An 18,540-nucleotide genomic window follows, 5' to 3' on the forward strand; every position below is an offset into this window, starting at 1 on the left:
TGGGGCGGGCCAATTTTGACCCTAGGGCTTTTATTTGAACAAACTTGGTAGACACTCAGTAGAAGATGTTTCATGCCAAATATCTAAGCTCTAGCTCTTACGGTTCTTTAAAAGAAGATATTTAAAGATTTTTCTTTCGGTTGCCATGGCAACCAGAGTTCTGCATGAAATGGAATTCTTTGAACAATCTTGATAGAGCTTCATACAAAGAGTATTCCTGCCAAGTTTCATTAACATTGGCCTTGCGGTATCATAGAAGATGTCCTTAGAATATTTACGACGGACGACGGACGCCATTTGGTTGGCCATCCTAAAAGCTCACATGCACTTTGTGCAAGGTGAGCTAAAAAACTATGAAAGAAAAATCAATTATGTATAATTATGTATTAAGTTACAGTAAAAAATAACATTTGTTAACATAAATTCCAAGATCAAGGGGAATAATTCTAGAAATAGTCATGCTAGTGTTATGAACCTTGTCACATAACATGTGTGTAATGATAAAAAAATTATATTTGAAGTTTGAAGTAGATACCTTAAAAAGTAAAGAAGTTATAATATTTCTTAAAGAAAATCCTAAGTTCAAAGAGAGATAAATCTGTAAATATTGCTTCAAGAGTTATGAACATTGTCACATAAAATGTAATTAATGATAAGGAATAAGTATTTGAAGTTTGATGTAGATACCTTTAAAACAAAAAAAGTTATAGTAAAAAATAACATTTTTCTAGTAAAAAAACCAAATTTTTTGTTTGGTTTTATGGCACACAAACACAGTTCAGGTTATATGACGCAGAAAGAAATATGCATATTTCACAATGTTCTTACCTCCATTTACAACTGATTTATTATCTGAATCCTCTATAACAGTTTTTGCTACTTGTATCTTCTGCAACATGGATATTGTTTGTAGATGGTGCTAGACATACTGCCCCACTGACAGCACTCCCTATAAATAATGCCTGTCTTAGCAGAAAATTCCTAAAACACCAGCTGATTTGCATTGCTGCAACAATACCTTAAATTATAAAAAAAAAACATTATAAAATAAATCAATTCAGTTTTTAAACAATATCAAAAGTTATAAAATAAATCATTTTAAGTACATGTATTAAACAAAAATTATTAAAGTGAATCCACGGTGCATATCCATATCGGTACCCTCTTTGCGAAATCTGCTGAAACGGTACCCTCTTTGTACATGCACAGGCCATTCTCTGCTCAAAACAAACCAGCGATGGATAACAAGCCAGTAAAAATTCATTGTAATAAGGAAAGGAGGTATGACACGTGGAAAAGATGTATACCACGGAACACTTAGAATGTTTTATTTATGTGCTGATTTGTCATGTGCCCGTTTTTCATGTACTGCAACTTCACAATAAGCTACAAAAAATCAACATGTCTTACCTCGCCCATCACCTCGACATACTTTTCGGGCTGAAATGAACCTGTGGCTTGATTATATATGCATCATACATATCTAATATGTTCATTTACATATCATCTTCGGACAAATGGCAGTACATTGTCAAAAATAATGGTAAAATTCATAAAAACACCCTACTTTCAGTTTTGCAGCGGCACGGGCTACCTCTCTTCATTTGAATTTTTATATCACAGGTACCCTCTCATTTTTTAACACATAGGTATATATACTCAATGCACGACATATGCTTTTATTTGCGTTAATCGTTAAGTATGTAATATTTACATAAATAAAGAAATATTACATACCTAACGATTAACGCAAATAAAAGCATATGTCGTGCCTTGAGGGTACCTGTGTAAAACAAGAGCTGTCACAGGAGACAGCGAAGCTCGACTAATGAAATACTGGACGCAGTAAGGAGGACAAAACTATGAAAAAATTATGTATAATTATGTATTAAGTTATAGTAAAAAAATAATATTTGTTAACATAAATTCCAAGATCAAGGGGAATAATGCTAGAAATAGTCATGCTAGAGTTATGGACCTTGTCACACAACATTTGTGTAATGATAAGAAACATATATTTGAAGTTTGAAGCAGATACCTTAAAAAGAAAAGAAGCTATTATATTTCTTAAAGAAAATCCTAAGTTCAAAGAGAGATAAATCTGTAAATGTTGCATCAAGAGTTATGAACAATGTCACATAAAATGTAATTGTTGATAAGGAATAAGTATTTGGAATTTGAGGTAGATACCTTTAAAAATAAAAAAGTTATAATAAAAAATAACATTTTTCTAGTAAAAAAATCTAAGTTTATGGGGAGATAATTCTTGTAATATTGGTGCTAGAGTTATGAACCTTGTCACATAAGATGTGGATGATGATAACGTAAACATATTTGAAGTATGAAGTTGATCCCTTTAGAAATAAACTAGAACTATCACTAAATGTGATTAATACCCCCACAAGTCTGCTTCGGAAATGAGGATGTTACTAGTAACAGAATACCTTGTAAAAGAATTGAAACATAGAGTTATGGTTGTGGGCAATTAAAGATAATTGTGGTTCATGTATGTTGCATTTCCTTTCAATGTGGTTGGCCATTGATGAAGTTTAATTGAATTACTCTGTAATAAGTCCAGAAAGACAAAGAAAAAGAACAAAGGGCAATAACTCTATAAATACTGAAGAGAGAGTTATAGTTCTTGTGCACTGCACTTCCTCTAATTGTTCTTGACCATTGGATGAAGTTGTTTTGAATTCCAACCAGTATGTTTTAAGTTATGCTCCGGACAAGGAAAAGTATCAAAGGGCAGTAACTCTGTATTTTGTCAAAATGGAGTTATGGCTCTTGTGCACTGCACTTCCTTTGAATGTCCTTGACAACTGTATGGAGTTGTACTGAATTCCAAACAGTAGTTTTTCAAGTTATGCTCTGGACAAGGAAAAGTAACAAAGGGCAATAACTCTGTAATTAGTCAAGATGGAGTTATGGTTCTTGTGCACTGCACTTCCCCTTATTGTGCTTGACCATTGTATGAAGTTGTTTTTGAATTCCAACCAGTAGTTTTCAAGTCATGCTCTGGACAAGGAAAAGTAACAAAGGGCAGTAACTCTGTAATTAGTCAAGATGGAGTTATGGTTCTTATGCACTGCACTTCCTCTCAATGTGCTTGACCATTGTATGAAGTTATAATGAATTCCAACAATAAGTCTTCAAGTTATGGTCCAGGCAAAAGAAAGCAATGGAAAAGTAACAAAGGGCAATAACTCTGTAATTAGTCAAGATGGAGTTATGGTTCTTGTGCACTGCACTTCCCCTTATTGTGCTTGACCATTGTATGAAGTTGTTTTGAATTCCAACCAGTAGTTTTCAAGTCATGCTCTGGACAAGGAAAAGTAACAAAGGGCAGTAACTCTGTAATAAGTCAAAATGGAGTTATGATTCTTGTGCACTGCACTTCCTCTCAATGTGCTGGACCATTGTATGAAGTTATAATGAATTCCAACAATTAGTCTTCAAGTTATGGTCCGGACAAAAGAAAGCAATGGAAAAGTAATAAAGGGCAATAACTCTGTAATTACTATAGATAGAGTTATGGTTCTTATGCACTGCACTTCCTCTCAATGTGCTTGACCATTGTATGTAGTTATATTGAATTCCAACCATTAGTCTTCAAGTTATGCTCCGGACAAAAAAAAGAAGGCAATTGAAAAGCAACAAAGGGCAATAACTCTGTAATTACTTTAGATAGAGTTATGGTTCTTGTGCACTGCACTTCCCCTTATTGTGTTTGACAATTGTATGAAGTTGTTTTGAATTCCAACAATAAGTCTTCAAGTTATGCCACGGACAAGGAAAAGTAACAAAGGGCAATAACTCTGTAATTAGTCAAGATAGAGTTATGTTTCTTACGCACTGCACTTCCTCTCAATGTGCTTGACCATTGTATGTAGTTATATTGAATTCCAACCATTAGTCTTCAAGTTATGCTCCGGACAAGGAAAATGCAACAGACAAAAAAAAAAAGCAATGGAAAAGCAACAAAGGGCAATAACTCTGTAATTACTTTAGATAGAGTTATGGTTCTTGTGCACTGCACTTCCCCTTATTGTGTTTGACAATTGTATGAAGTTGTTTTGAATTCCAACCAGTAGTTTTCAAGTTATGCCCAGGACAAGGAAAAGTAACAAAGGGCAATAACTCTGTAATTAGTCAAGATAGAGTTATGGTTCTTGTGCACTGCACTTCCTCTCAATGTGCTTGACCATTGTATGTAGTTATATTGAATTCCAACCATTAGTTTTCAAGTTATGCTCCGGACAAGGAAAATGCAACGGACGTCTGGACCGACCGACCGACCGACCGACCAACCGACCGACCACCGGGTGACTCCTATATACCCCCCCAAACTTCGTTTTCGGGGGTATAATAAATAACAGTAAACAAAATATTTTTTATGGAAAATTCTAAGTTCAAAGGGAGATAAATCTGAAAATATTGGTGCTAGAGTTATGAACCTTGTCACATAAGATGGGGATGATGATAACGTAAATACATTTGAAGTATGAGGTTGATCCCTTAAGAAATAAAGAAGAAACAGTAAGAAATAGTACTTTTTGAGGAAAATTCTAAGTTCAAGGGGAGATAAATCTGAAACTATTGGTGCTAGAGTTATGAACCTTGTCACATAAGATGGGGATGATGATAAGGTACATATATTTGAAGTATGAGGTTGATCCCTTAAGAAATAAGGAAGTAACAGTAAAAAATAGTATTTTTTAAGGAAAATTCTAAGTTCAAGGGGAGATAAATCTGAAAATATTGGTGCTAGAGTTATGAACCTTGTCACATATGATGTGGTTGATGATAAGGAAGATATATTTGAAGTTTGAAGTTGATACCTTAAGAAATGACAAAGTTATAGTGAAAAATATTTTACTGCACCAAAACTTTAATCTAAAATCTGGACGCGGACGCGGATGCCGGGGCGAGTAGGACAGCTCTCCATATACTTCGTATAGTCGAGCTAAAAATGAGAGGGTACCTGTGATATAAAAATTCAAATGAAGAGAGGTAGCCCGTGCCACTGCAAAACTGAAAGTAGGGTGTTTTTATGAATTTTACAATATTGAACATATGAACTGAACATACTAAATATGTATGATGCATATATAATCAAGCCACAGGTTCATTTCAGCCCAAAAAATATGTCGAGGTGATGGGTGAAGCAAGACATGTCGATTTTTTGTAGCTTATTGTGAATTTGTAGTACATGAAAAACGGGAACATGACAAATCAGCACATAGATAAAACATTCTAGTGTTCCGTGGTATACATCTTTTCTACGTGTCATACCTTCTTTCCTTATTATATTGAATTTTTACTGTATTGTTATCCATCGCTGGTTTGTTTTTAGCAGAGAGTGGCCTGTGCATGTGCAAAGAGGGTACCGTTTCAGTCGATTTCGCAAAGAGGGTACCGATATGGATATGCACCGTGGAATCTGTCTATTTATACTGGAAGGTCTGTTATACATGTATGTACACCAAAATTGAATATGTCCATAGTATATAGTATCATATGTAACAACAAACCAAACAAGAGCTGTCCGTAAGACAGCGCGCTCGACTTTTTTATTGCTTGCCAATAAAAAAAGTTTTTGCAGTAAAAGGCAATACAAGAATCTCTGTATTTTTAAAGTGAACAATGGCCATGAGCATTAAGATATTTAGTGAAGAATTATTTTACTGAATTGTGTGATACCCTTGAACACTGCAGCAAAGTTTGAAATGTTTAAGTCAAAAGAGGGCTGGTAAGAAAGAAAAAAAAAACTGAGTTGAGCCTTAAATAAATTTAATAGTATTAAACCCACTTTGAGAGAATAAGGTATTTTTACGTCACTCAGAACACCTTGGTAAATGACATAATAACATAATTTTTCAAGAAATCTATGCCAAGGAAGCAGTATATTTTTGTACAATCAGCATAATATATAGATTTGACTTTGTATGTGAAAGTATTATAGTTACCTTATAATACAAGTAATAGATAAATTTTATCAAGCTTTTTTAGATGTTGTCAGTTGGTCACAAGTGGATCTCTTTCACACAGGCTGTGGGTGACTGGTTACTTTTCGTGGGTCCACTATGTAGATAATGCGTTGTAAACTGATATTTGAATTACATGAAGGAAGTTCAATTCATTATTTAATGTCATGCTAAATGTATTTTCTAAGTCAAAAAGGGGCATAATTCTGTCAAAAACCTTGACAGAGTTATGTCCTCTTGTCTGTTGATGAAGGTCGTGATGGTAAACAAGTATGGTCAGTTTCAAAGCAATACCTCCAATGGTTTTGAAATAAAGTGAGGTGGTACAAAAAACTTAACCAAGCTCAATACACTTTCTAAGTCAAAAAAGGGCCATAATTCTGTCAAAAACCTTGACAGAGTTATGTACTCTTGTCTGTAGATGGAGGTTATGATGGTGAACAAGTATGGTAAGTTTCAAAGCCATACTTGTAATACTTCTGAAATAAAGTGGGGTGGTACGAAAAACTTAACCAAGGTGTGACGCCAACGCCGACGCCGACGCCGGGGCGAGTAGGATAGCTCCCCTTTTCATAGAAAAGTCGAGCTAAAAATAATTATATATAATTAAGGATGCTGTTTAAATTTTGTTACTAAATCACCTTAGGCTATCAACATTTTTACTTAGAAATATTTTATAAGAATATGCAAATTCTATTGTTCTAATAGATAACTTGAAAAAATTATTAAAAATTTGTCCATTGTAGACCAATCCAGTTTAAATAGATCAATTTGATACATATTAAGTAACAAGAGCCACTGCTGGGCAGGGGTAACGCTCCTAAACTTATTTATTTTTTTAACATATTGTATAATCCCTTAATTATTAGATACACATCAGATGGACTGATCCAAATGGAGAGCAAAAATCCATCAGGTTAAAGTTTAAATCAGAGCATTGTCAAATGTCTAAGAAAAATTCTGGAATACAACAAAGACATACTAGTGGCTGGTATTCCTCCACCATTTGCTACAGCTACCATGGACATCCACTTGGCTGCTACAGAGCCAGCAGCAATTCCACCTGCTTTAAATCCTAAGGTAGATATAAAGAAAGGGGCTCCTACATATACAGATGGTACTGCCACAGCTGTTGCTATACCAATTTTTTTCCATGGTATATTTTCAAGCCTTTCTGGTGTTCCTATGCATGAACCTATTTTCTTCAAAGGTATTTTTGATACAGCTTGGTTTATTTGCTCTAGTGTTGACATATTTGTCTGAAATAAATCAAATATTGCTTAGCCTTTAAAGGAACTCCACTGAGGTTTGTCAGGCAATTATGTGTCCCAAAAAAATGTACACAAATTTCAACACAAATCACAATATTATAACTAAAATGACAATGATTTATCTTTAATTAAAAACAATTACGCTAGAAAATGCATTTTTTATACATGAGCTTTTGATGCAGAAATGAAAGTTGGATTTCCCAGACTTGTACAGATGTTACCTACCAATCAATCGGGTATGACTAAAATACGCAATGGTGTTTTTTGGGGGGCAAGGGAGTAAACGGCCAAATGTCATCATATAAAGTTTAAGACCCCTTTAATGAAACCATTATTATGAAGTGTGACAACACTTATTGTGTATCTTTTACAAACGTCTAACTTTTAGGGGAAGGATTTATTTTTGAAAAACACAATGTTTTATTAGACAGTATTAGTTAAAATATCCTTTATTAATGGTTTAGACAGTCCAAGAATACAATGTATAATAAAAAATCTCAAGAATTTTTAATACATGTTTGTCAATATACAATTTTTAGACAATGTGTTTCAAGATAATAACAAGAACGTGTTTGTTAAACACAAATGCCCCCGGCTCAGATTCTTGTCAATATTTCAAAAAATGTTTACCATTCACTCAGTTATGGACAGAAAAATTGCCAAAAAATTGTAAACACAAGTTATATAGCTTGACAAAGTCATGGCATTTTGTAATTGTGAAAAATATAAGCTCTGACTTGTGAAGTTGAAAAACATTCAACTTCATGCAAGTTATCTTCCTACCAAATATGAAATACATCTGTCATTAAATAAAGGCTGTATCGGCAAAAGTGTAAAAATCTATTTTGAGCACTGGTGACCTTGACCAAACTGACCCCTAACTCTATCCAAAAGAAGAATACCATGTAAGTTATCTTCCTACCAAATATGAAATACATCTGTCAATAAATAAAGGCTGTATGGGCAAATGTGTAAAAAATCTATTTTTAGCACTCCTGACCTTGACCCAACTGACCCCTTAATCCATTCAAAGGAAGAATACCATACAAGCAAATGTGTAAAAATCTACTTTTAGCACTGGTGACCTTGACCCAACTGACCACTAACTCCATCAAAGTTTATGTTTCTATCAATTATAAATAACATCTGTCTATAGAATATTAGGTCAATACACCAGTCCTGTAGATATGTAAAAATCTATTTCTAACATTGGTGACCTTGACATTGGTAACATTGACCTTGACCCAAATGACCCCTTACTACACCCAAAGAAGGAGGACCTCCCTTGGCATGTTTGTATTAAACTAAGACATCAAGTAAAAAATAAAGGCTGTTTGAGCAAAAATGTTTATATAGAGGATATTTGTTTAGTTCAGTTTAAGATCGGAATATATTTAACCGAGTGAGCACCAAAAGGTATATTTCACGAGTGGCGCAGCCACGAGTGAAATATGAACTTTTGGTGTACACAAGGTGAAATATATTTCAATCTTACTCTTAACTAAACAAATTTTCTTTTAATTATATGCAAAGAAACATTTAAAAAGACATTTTAACCTAATATTTAATGAAAAGCGCGCCAAATGATAATATAACTTGACGTCATTTATGACGTCACGTCATTAAGTTGGTTTCCAGTACTGTGAACGCTTGTATTTCACTGAGAGTGAAATATGAACTTTTGGTGTTCACAAGGTGAAATATATTTCAATCTTACTCTTAACTAAACAAATTTTCTTTTTATTATATGCAAAGAAACGTTTAAAAAGACATTTTAACCTAATATTTAATGAAAAGCGTGCCAAATGATAATATAACTTGACGTCATTTATGAGATATTTCCAACTTGCCGTTTTAGGTTAACCATTATTCATTTTCTAAGTGCTGAAAAGGGCAATAACTTGGTAAATATGAAAGCCAGAGTCATGTAACTTGCCCAGATCATGTACTTTGTATTGATTAGTAAGTGTGTAAACTTAGAAGCCATTGGTACAGGTAGAACTTAAGAAAAATCCAACTTGCCGTTCTAGGTTAACCTCGTACGGACAGACGGACACCAGAGCTACATTATGGGGTTGGTCTATTGTTCTCATAACAATTGATGTCTTTGATGTCATTCATTCCGTTTCTCTTGTGGGGTTATTTTCTGCATTGTGGGGTTAAAAAGAACAAAAGAGAAATAACATAAACAAAAGAAAACCCCATAATGTAGCTCTGGTAAGAATGTCCGGACAGACAGACGGACGGATGGTTGAATTACTATATGCCCGGGGGCATAATAACAATAAGTAATCAAAATTAAGTTGGGGGAAATAATTACTCACTTTGCATAATATGAGTTTAACATTTTGATAATTAAAATAGGTAACATGTACCATGTTAACAAAATGTAAATGATAAGCACTTAACTAAATTACATTACAGAAAGTAATGTTTAATGTGTAACAATTTCTTCGAGCTGTACTGTATCTCTGGCTCTGGATAGATATTTGAATGTTTTAATGATAATAATAAATTTTCCTCGGGCAGCCTGCCTATTGATTGGACACTTATTCTCACGCAAATTGTGAAATTGATGTCGCTGCACACTCTGAACATAATCGATTCAGAAAAACTTGCTATTTGATTGGTAACGTGCAAAAAGTATGTAAGGTAATTTTTTGATCCATAGACTTCATTGATAACACATTCGATACCAAAATTTTATGAGGGAAGCTATTGGAAATGTAATGTTCGAGACTGTCGCCATTTTGGATTATTCGTGTTTGAGCTAGTGTAACCCCAAAAACCTATACAATTTCGGCAAAAAATTAATTTGTGCAGGAGCATGTATGTCTTCTTATCTGTTTTCGAAGCTTGACCCACTTGAAAAGACTGATCTTTGTCATATGTAGAATGTTTTAGAACTGTCGCCAAAATTTACTGGCATCGGTAATGTACGCGACTTGTAAATTAAGTGCCGCACATAACTGAAAATAACTTAGTAATCTAAGTTGTTTATATGTTTATTTACAATTAAATACTTATGCTACTATAGCCAGACTTATCTTTCTTATGATAAATTCTAAGAATTAACCGAGATTCTATTACTTTGACAGCCTGTGCCAGATGATGACTTAAGCATGTAATGTTCGCTACTTAAAAATTAGTACGTTCTATGCACTATTTCCCAATTAAGGAATTTTTAATAAATGATTTACATTTGGAGGGATATATAATAACCAAATCTGAAAGAATTGTGCCCACGAATCTTTTAATATATCTATATACACATTAAGGCTCCCACGTTTACAATTTTTTGTAAACGTTTACACGATTGCTAATAACCGAAACGATACCGTTTAAACGGTGGTACCTCTATGTACTATACACACCATGTATTTGAGTAACCAAATGATGTCTTTCTTTCTATTTTTTACACATGTACAAATAAAGATTGCGAAGGGCTCATCACGATTGAGTCAGCACACATTTGTTGCAATTGTAACCACATTTTTTTACCAAAAATGTATTATGTAAAAATGTAATGCTGTGTGGAGGGTTGTACACACCTATTTTCCGTTTGTTTACTTTGGAATAAACAACTAGAATTGATAAAATCCATGATTACAGGCAATGATTAAGAAATTTTGTAAGACAATATGGTCATTTCGATTAAACGGTAAACAATGTCGTAAACGTTTATGAATGAAAATCGAAACGAATCCGTTTAAACGTGTAATCGTGGGGGCCTTAATACACATATGTCTGTAATGTACGCGACTGTAATGTCCAATACAATAAAAATGTAACATGGCTTTAGTATACTTAATTTTCAATTTACCAGGACTTAAACTAGTCATTTTTGTGTTATACTTAATCATAGATGCAGCATAAATGTATACATTCCTTGTATTTTTACAGTTATAATCAAATTTTCTTAATTTTGTATAAATAAGGCTTTAGAATCTAGTAACTGAATATCAGATTCTAGTAACTACAAAAACAAAGATGTAATACGTTTAATATTTATTTTCTTCTAAAGCCAGAATCTGTATGCAAGGTTTCCTTACTGAAATTGTTTAGATATAGATTATAAGTGATATGCCTTTCATAATAGGTATTGTAATGTTCACTACATTTCGTATCGAACATTACTGAATTATTCTGATGGCAATCTATACATTTGTTAATGTTTTCAGCGGTTTTGCTTTTGTTTTGAGAAAATATTCCATAATTATATATTGTTTAAATAAAGTAAATAGGTGTTTGTAATTTAAATGCGTCAATATATATGAGGCAATATTGTTGATTATCATCTAAATCAGTTTCAAACCCCAATAACGTTTCACCGCGTTAGTAAAAAAACTACTATTATAAACATACATATAATAACTGAAAATATTATCAGATACTATTAACATAGTTGCTGACATGTTTAAAATATATCATCTGCAATATTATACACATGCTAGTGTCTACAACATATAACAACGATGTATCAAACATTACAATATTAGTATCGAACATTACACTAAGATCTTGAAAATTTTCTTCATCTCTACATTCATGTATGGTGAAATCTGTATTAGAAATAAGTAGCAATTGCACTTACAAGTGTAGAAGAGGAAATGACAATGTTGGCTCTTTGTAATTGAAATATTTTAAACTACGTAGGAAGCACATAATAATTAATAATTAAAATACATTTTATCTCAATATTGGCTAGTAAGATGCCCTTTTTGAAATGTTCTGTTCAAATCTTAAAATTTGATGTAGCCTTAATAATATCAAAGGCATGAATTGTAATATATGTATTGTTATTCTGTACGCTGCATATATGCCCACGATCTCAGTAAATATGTTTTATGACATTGATATTAATATAAGGACAGGTATATAACTTCTTTTGTATGCCGGATACATAGTTATACTCGTAATTTAATTCGTTTGTACAATATTATTTACCCATGCTATTAACACAAGCTTTAATGAACACACTTAATAAATATTAAGTTTAAACTTAAAAAATGATTGTATAATAAAATGATAATAATAATAACTATTACTATTACCCACAACAAATATTTTACTGGATTACGTAATGTCCGAGACAATTGATGTTCTGTCAAAAAGACTCTACCACAAAATTTTAGTCATGTATTTTGTTTGCAAAGTTTTTTTTCGTCACGTTATCATTATTGAAGTAAGGTTTAAACAAAACATAAGAACAAATAAATGGAATCATACAATTGAAACCAATCATCAAACATTTCGCATTTTAAATAAACATACTTTTGTATAGAATTGCGTTTTATTGCTATAACTTTGCAAGCTCAAGAAAAAAATATTTCAAGCGTTTCATAGTGAAATATTTTGTTATTTTATAAATGTAATGAATACATGGCAAAAATAAAGTTCTCTGAAGTGGATATGTTTAATATTTCTTATGAAATTCGGAATGTTTTAATTAATAAACTGGTAGTAGCGTACATTACAATAGGATAAATTTTACAACTAGGGTTCAGGGTTCTCGGGGACGCTTATTTCGGCGTCCCGGTACGCATGTTTATTACAGCTGGACGCAAATATTTCAGAGCAAGGATTCCACGTACGCTTAATTTTGCCTGGGGACGCATAAACATTACCGATTGTTTACAACCAGAAATACACAAATGCGTTAGCGCGTGTCAGTCTATAGGTAGGCGGTCCTATGCACATCAACCCATGAAGCGATTAGCCAATCAGCGATAACGCTTCCGATCATTATCACGCTATAGTGATCAGACTAATTAAATGTATACACGCGCTGTACAGTTCATGTAATTCAGATATAACACAAGGTGATAGATCAACAGTTGATTGGAAATTAGCAAATTTTACCGACAAAAGGAAAAAATTACCGACTATTTACGCCGCAAGTTTAAAGACTGTTTTCTCAATTACAAATGAGTGTAATTTGAATGATTGTCGAATATGTTCGCATAATAATGATTGTCGATTATTTTCGGCATTTTCTAGGCACAATTTTGCTTTAGTTTCATTCTTGCAAAATCGTTCTATAAGGGTATTAAGAATTTAAGATATTGTGCCGAAATGCCAGGTACGCATACGCTTTTCTTTGATATTTAGATTCTATCCGAAAATTGATCCAAACATTGGCGATTTCACGTTCGCCAGAAACCCTAAAATTTCGCAAAAATTCTCGTTTCCATGCCAAACATGCGATAAATTGTTCCTTTATTATTTAATAAACATTAAATCTTTAAAAATCAATCTTCAATTTGCCCCCTTTTGAAGATATTTGCTAAAATAATTGTCGATCGGATGAATCTCTTACACACTGTGTGAAGCTGTACACGATTTTCCTATTCATTCCGCTAAACGCTGCCTATATACATTTACGTTTTTCTTTTACAAATACAAACTTTTGTCTTTAGAGTGGACTTATTTAACCAGAATAAAATTTTGATTTGGTATAAAAGTGAAAAAAAAGACGATTTCCATGTGTTGATGCATTATAATGAAATAATTTCATAATAAATATTAACAACAAAACAATAATTATACTATGTAGTTCAGAGTTTCTTTTGAATAACTATAAACTTTGGAAGTCTCTTGAAGATTCAAAATATCAGCAATGCTATTGTGAGTATTGAATGACTAATCTGTAAACATATTAATTGCGATGCGCTTTTGGACTCCAACTTTTTCAGGGTTGGGAGTCCATGGACTCCATGTTTTAAAGTCCTAGTGAGAACCCTGTAGGGTTGCTTCTTTCAGAGAGTAGTACTCGCAAAGTATTTCACTATTTGGTTGATGTTCAAAAAATTTCACAATTGTCTCATGTAAGGGTTCTACTTTTCGAAATCTTTGAAATTAAGCCCTATTAAGAAGGTCGATTTTTTCGACTTTTGATCTGTCAATTTCACAATTCTTATGAGAATCAGTGTGGAGACAAATGATTCTACAAATCATGATTGGTAATATTACATAATCAAACATAAGTTATCTAAGTACAGTACAGATAACGAGGAATATGCAAATTCCTACGAGTAATTACAAAAAGCGTGACTCCGAGTGGATTATAAATTTCTCGTACACAAAAGAGTGACTCCGCGTCGATAACGAGTGACAATTAAGTCAGCGGGACTCCGTCAGTCCGTGAATCTCCGAGTCAAAAAGAGTGACTCCGAGAAAATAAGATTGATTTGGTACACGTATGCTTTATTTATTTATAAATATAATGCTCTACCTCTAAAATAAAATCCTTCAACGCATGTATTATTCATTCTAAATAACAATGTTGTCGAAAATTCTTCGTTGATGTAAAGTATCACAAGTGAAAACGAAAGTAGACACACTTCACAGTATATAAACGATTTGTACCCCAACCGGATCTTGTGAGAAGATATCAACATCAGTGCCGTACAAAAAAGTGGGGTGACCCATAAAACTTTTTAAGACGGCTAGCATTTAATCTGTGACGGTATGTAAACATTTGAATCATATTAAGAAATATTTTTTCTTTGCTTATAGACACATCTATAACCAGCTTCTTTAAATTTATGCGCATAAAACCCTTTGCTCTTCGCTTCGTGTTTTGTTTATGTCTACACACGCCGATTACACAAGCAAATTTATGCCTAAAATTGTTTTATTTCACTATAACTAATATCTGAATCTTAACTTTATTGTCTTACCTCATGTTACCGCACAGACACTTGTGTAGATATCTTTGAATATTGATAAAAACATAGTAAATAATAGAGGCGAACATTCTGATAACTGTACCCGTCTTGCTAAAACAGTTTTAATGATCTGTACCCTACTTGTGTTTTCACTGAACCATAACTTGCGAGTCACTTTTGATGATTTTTATTGTTTTTGTCCTATGTTCCAAATTATATGTTGCAGAATATGAAGTTATTGTGTCACAAGAGCATGACACATCTTTTAGTTCTATATAAGTAACCAATACTGCACATGAATGGGCCTTCATCATGTTTTCACTTTCCATGGAAATAGCAGCATGAAGTAGCTGGCAATACGAATTAGGAAGAAATTTTTGTCTTGACAGGAATTATCAACCAACAAATCTTATCTTCATTCATTTTTCTTTGAAAAGATATAGAGCTAAGATATAACATAAGTACTATAAACGTTTCTACTAATAAGTCAACGGCATTGTTGTTGGTTTTGACGTGACCGTTGTATAACGTCACATATCAATCCATCCTCCTCGAAAGATCATCACAGGATTTTTTTTGCAGATTACTTACTAGTATTTCAACATGTTGAAAGCTTTACACCTACCGTTGATTTCAAGATGCTTTTTGAAACATGGTTTTATATTCTCATAAATGCCTCGACTTTTATTTTCTGACATTCTTTTTCTGACATACACGACTAGGATCACTCTTAATAAATCATTTTAAGGAGTTTCCTGCATATTTTTGTTACATGTCTTAAAGGTAGTTTTCACTCTTGCAAGTTTATTTCCACTTATTTTTAAATAGTTTACAGTCTTGCCAGTGTCTAAGATAACTTCACACAACTTAAAAAGTTTATCATTGGCTATCATAAGATATATCTAAACCCAGTTCCTTTCTATAAATTGCCATATACATGTATTTCAGATGGATTTGGATGAAGTATTTGTAGTTGAGGGTCTTGACAGTAGCTTTCGTGTAACAAATACTCCCCTTAAAACACAATCTTGACAACATAAATGTGGGATCTGTGGAATAAGTTGACACCAAGTTTAAACTTAAACCCTTCCTCATCTGTACTAAAAAACGTATCTTTGGTCGATGTAAGAATATCTTTAACAGGCGTTTTGATTTTTTGACATTTCTTGATTGGAGATTATTTTTCAAGTCCTTCTTGTCTTGAAATTTTTACTGTTTTTGTAATATCATTTGCTTTTAAAGTCCTTTTTAATTTATTCTGTTCTTTTGGAATAATTCTAAAGCCTTTTGAGTATGATTTTAATGTTTCTGTTATTGTTGTCAAACTGAGAAATGTTATTTTAAGCTTTTGTTCTGATGTCCAAATTATGAACAATAGTGTTTCCGATTTTTTTTAAGAGAAGGGTGGCAATGAAAACAACTGAATTCTTCCATTTTGCCTGTTAATAAACAAATAAATACGTTAAATAATAAACGTTCTCTCCATTAAATCTTTAAAAATACTCACAAGTCAGGGTACAGATAAAATTCGTAAACTCACAAGTAGGGTTCACAATCACCAGCAAGTAACGTTCAGTTTACGGAATTGACCTCCTTGGTTAAACTCTTAATGATAATCTACAGTAATGTTCAAAATACAGCAATATTTTTTGCAGATGACTAAATTATCGTTTGTTATTGATTATTTTAGAAGTTCGATATCACAATTCAATGTTTAACTAAATAAACCTTGAAATAAGACGGATTTTTGCTAGTGTTCAGTGTTTATCACCTGAAAGCAGTTCGTGAGTTTCGATTATTTTATAGCTTTAATGCTAACATTTATATTTTGCATAACTTAAACGCTTAATAAAGTTTCTCTTCTACGATATAAATATAGATTTACTAACCTAACGTCCATAAGTATCAATATAAATACCAATATATTATGTAAGTCAAGCGTTAGAAAATGGCTGACACTGACATCTTCTCACAAGATCCGGTTGGGGTTCAAATCGTTTACATACTGTGCACTTGATTCATATTTATAATGGGGGAAATATCCCGGGATCGCCTACGGAGACGGCCCACTGAATTTTCGACCCATATATCCTATAGTAAATCCATCACATTTAAGGCTAAATTCTGGACAAAGCAAATCCGGTTCCGAAACTTCATGACCATTTCTTTAAACACCAATGCAGTCCAAGTAAATTTAGCACAAAAAAAATAATACATTAGCCCTTGGAGTTTTTCTGAAGCTTTTAATTTCTGTAATCACTATAGAATATTCCAAATAGTAACTGGTGTGTATTCTTGTGCATAGTGCCTCCTGAAACCTTCCACCCAGAAATGAAATCCTGCAAAAATACATCAAAAACAACCTTTAAAGTACTCAGAAATGAAACTTTATGTACACAATTACTAAAAATATACTTAAAATATAACCAGTATCAATTAAGATTACTTGAAATAGGCCATTTCAAAATTTAAAAGAACTACTTTCTAGAACTACAATGGGTTGGGTCTAATTCCGTACCGGGTTGAGACCCTACAGAAAAGCCGGGATCCGGGATCGTATTAAACATATAGTAATCCCGGGAATTGACCACCAGTTCTCGGTGTCGACGATGAATTATCGATTATCTCATGCATTTCGTCAAAGATATGCTTGTGATATGCTTGTTGACAATTTTAATGATGTTTTTTTTTTTATTGTTGATGACTATGATATATTTTTGTATTTGAATGATTTTCGGTACTGTATATAATTATGTTTCTTGGTTGGTTATTTAATATGTTTAATAATGAAAACGTTTAATTAATAACAGCCATACTACAAATACTACAATTTGTACGGAAATAAAGTTTAAATTATCATAATTATTATTATTATTATTATTATTATTATTATTATTATTATTATTATTATTATTATTATTATTTTAATGTTTTTGTAGAGCTTTTTGAATAAGTTTGATTTGTAGTAGTTATGAAAAAAAAATCTGCTAACGTATTTTTTCACGCATGAGAGAGTTACTTAACCTCAGAATGTCACACACCCTAAAAAAATCCTAAATTTTTGGAAAGTACAATGTTAATGGCAGGTGGAAGTCGCTGTGTATTGGTTATCAAAGACTGCGGGGCCCCTTATTGAACACGTGACTGTTGGTGTAGTCCATCATAAACATCATGATAAAAGTTTAATAATACATGTATAACATATATTCTTAAAAATGTATGTTACCAAAACTTTTATCATAATATGAATAATATGTAATAAGAAAAAAGTAAATATAAGTTGTCAACTCAATCAATTCATTTATTGACATATACATGTATTTTCAGAAACTCATTAATGCAAGGTGCCATTGGCTAAATGTATTTAACTAAAATAGTAATTAATCCCCTGCCATTTTTTTACAGATGTCGTAATGCTCTCTGTGTATCTTTTTTCTGACGGAGTTTGGTTTTGATGGTTTCGAGCATAATTGACAGTAGATGACACGATGGCTCAGTTGTAATATTTAATATCAGCGTCAGGCTAGACTGTTGAGGTGAACCAAAGTTGTGATTGCTACGATTTAGCCGGGCTTCTTTTTTTTATTTTATTTAAATACATTTTGGATTCGT

General features: G+C 32.6%; 1 protein-coding gene across 3 annotated transcripts; it reads right to left on the reverse strand.

Moving 5' to 3' along the window:
- Positions 1-832: 832 nt before the first annotated feature.
- On the reverse strand, positions 833-16,942 carry LOC132760660 (interferon alpha-inducible protein 27, mitochondrial-like). 3 transcript variants are annotated; one of them, XM_060752686.1, is made up of 4 exons: positions 16,818-16,893; positions 14,493-14,718; positions 6,970-7,246; positions 834-1,018 (listed from the first exon to the last, which is right to left on the reverse strand). In XM_060752686.1, the coding sequence occupies exons 3-4, from the start codon at positions 7,238-7,240 to the stop codon at positions 849-851; spliced, it is 441 nt and encodes a 146-aa protein (XP_060608669.1). In that variant the 5' UTR covers positions 7,241-7,246; positions 14,493-14,718; positions 16,818-16,893; the 3' UTR covers positions 834-848. The 3 variants fall into 3 exon arrangements, with proteins under 3 accessions (XP_060608672.1, XP_060608669.1, XP_060608671.1); XM_060752689.1 differs by lacking the exons at positions 14,493-14,718; positions 16,818-16,893 and adding an exon at positions 14,340-14,401 and having other exon boundaries at positions 833-1,018; XM_060752688.1 differs by lacking the exon at positions 14,493-14,718 and having other exon boundaries at positions 16,818-16,942.
- Positions 16,943-18,540: the final 1,598 nt, after the last annotated feature.

The sequence above is a fragment of the Ruditapes philippinarum genome, unplaced genomic scaffold, assembly GCF_026571515.1.
Source record: "Ruditapes philippinarum isolate M1 unplaced genomic scaffold, ASM2657151v2 ctg4712_1_1_1_1, whole genome shotgun sequence".
Taxonomy (NCBI): Eukaryota; Metazoa; Mollusca; class Bivalvia; order Venerida; family Veneridae; genus Ruditapes; species Ruditapes philippinarum.

Excerpts from the sequence above, each read along its gene's own strand:
- LOC132760660 (XM_060752689.1), bottom strand. The coding sequence starts at position 7,240 with ATGTCAACACTAGAGCAAATAAACCAAGCTGTATCAAAAATACCTTTG. Across the intron at positions 1,019-6,969 it reads TGGAGGAATACCAGCCACTA|GTATTGTTGCAGCAATGCAA; the intron begins GTATGTCTTTGT and ends TTATAATTTAAG.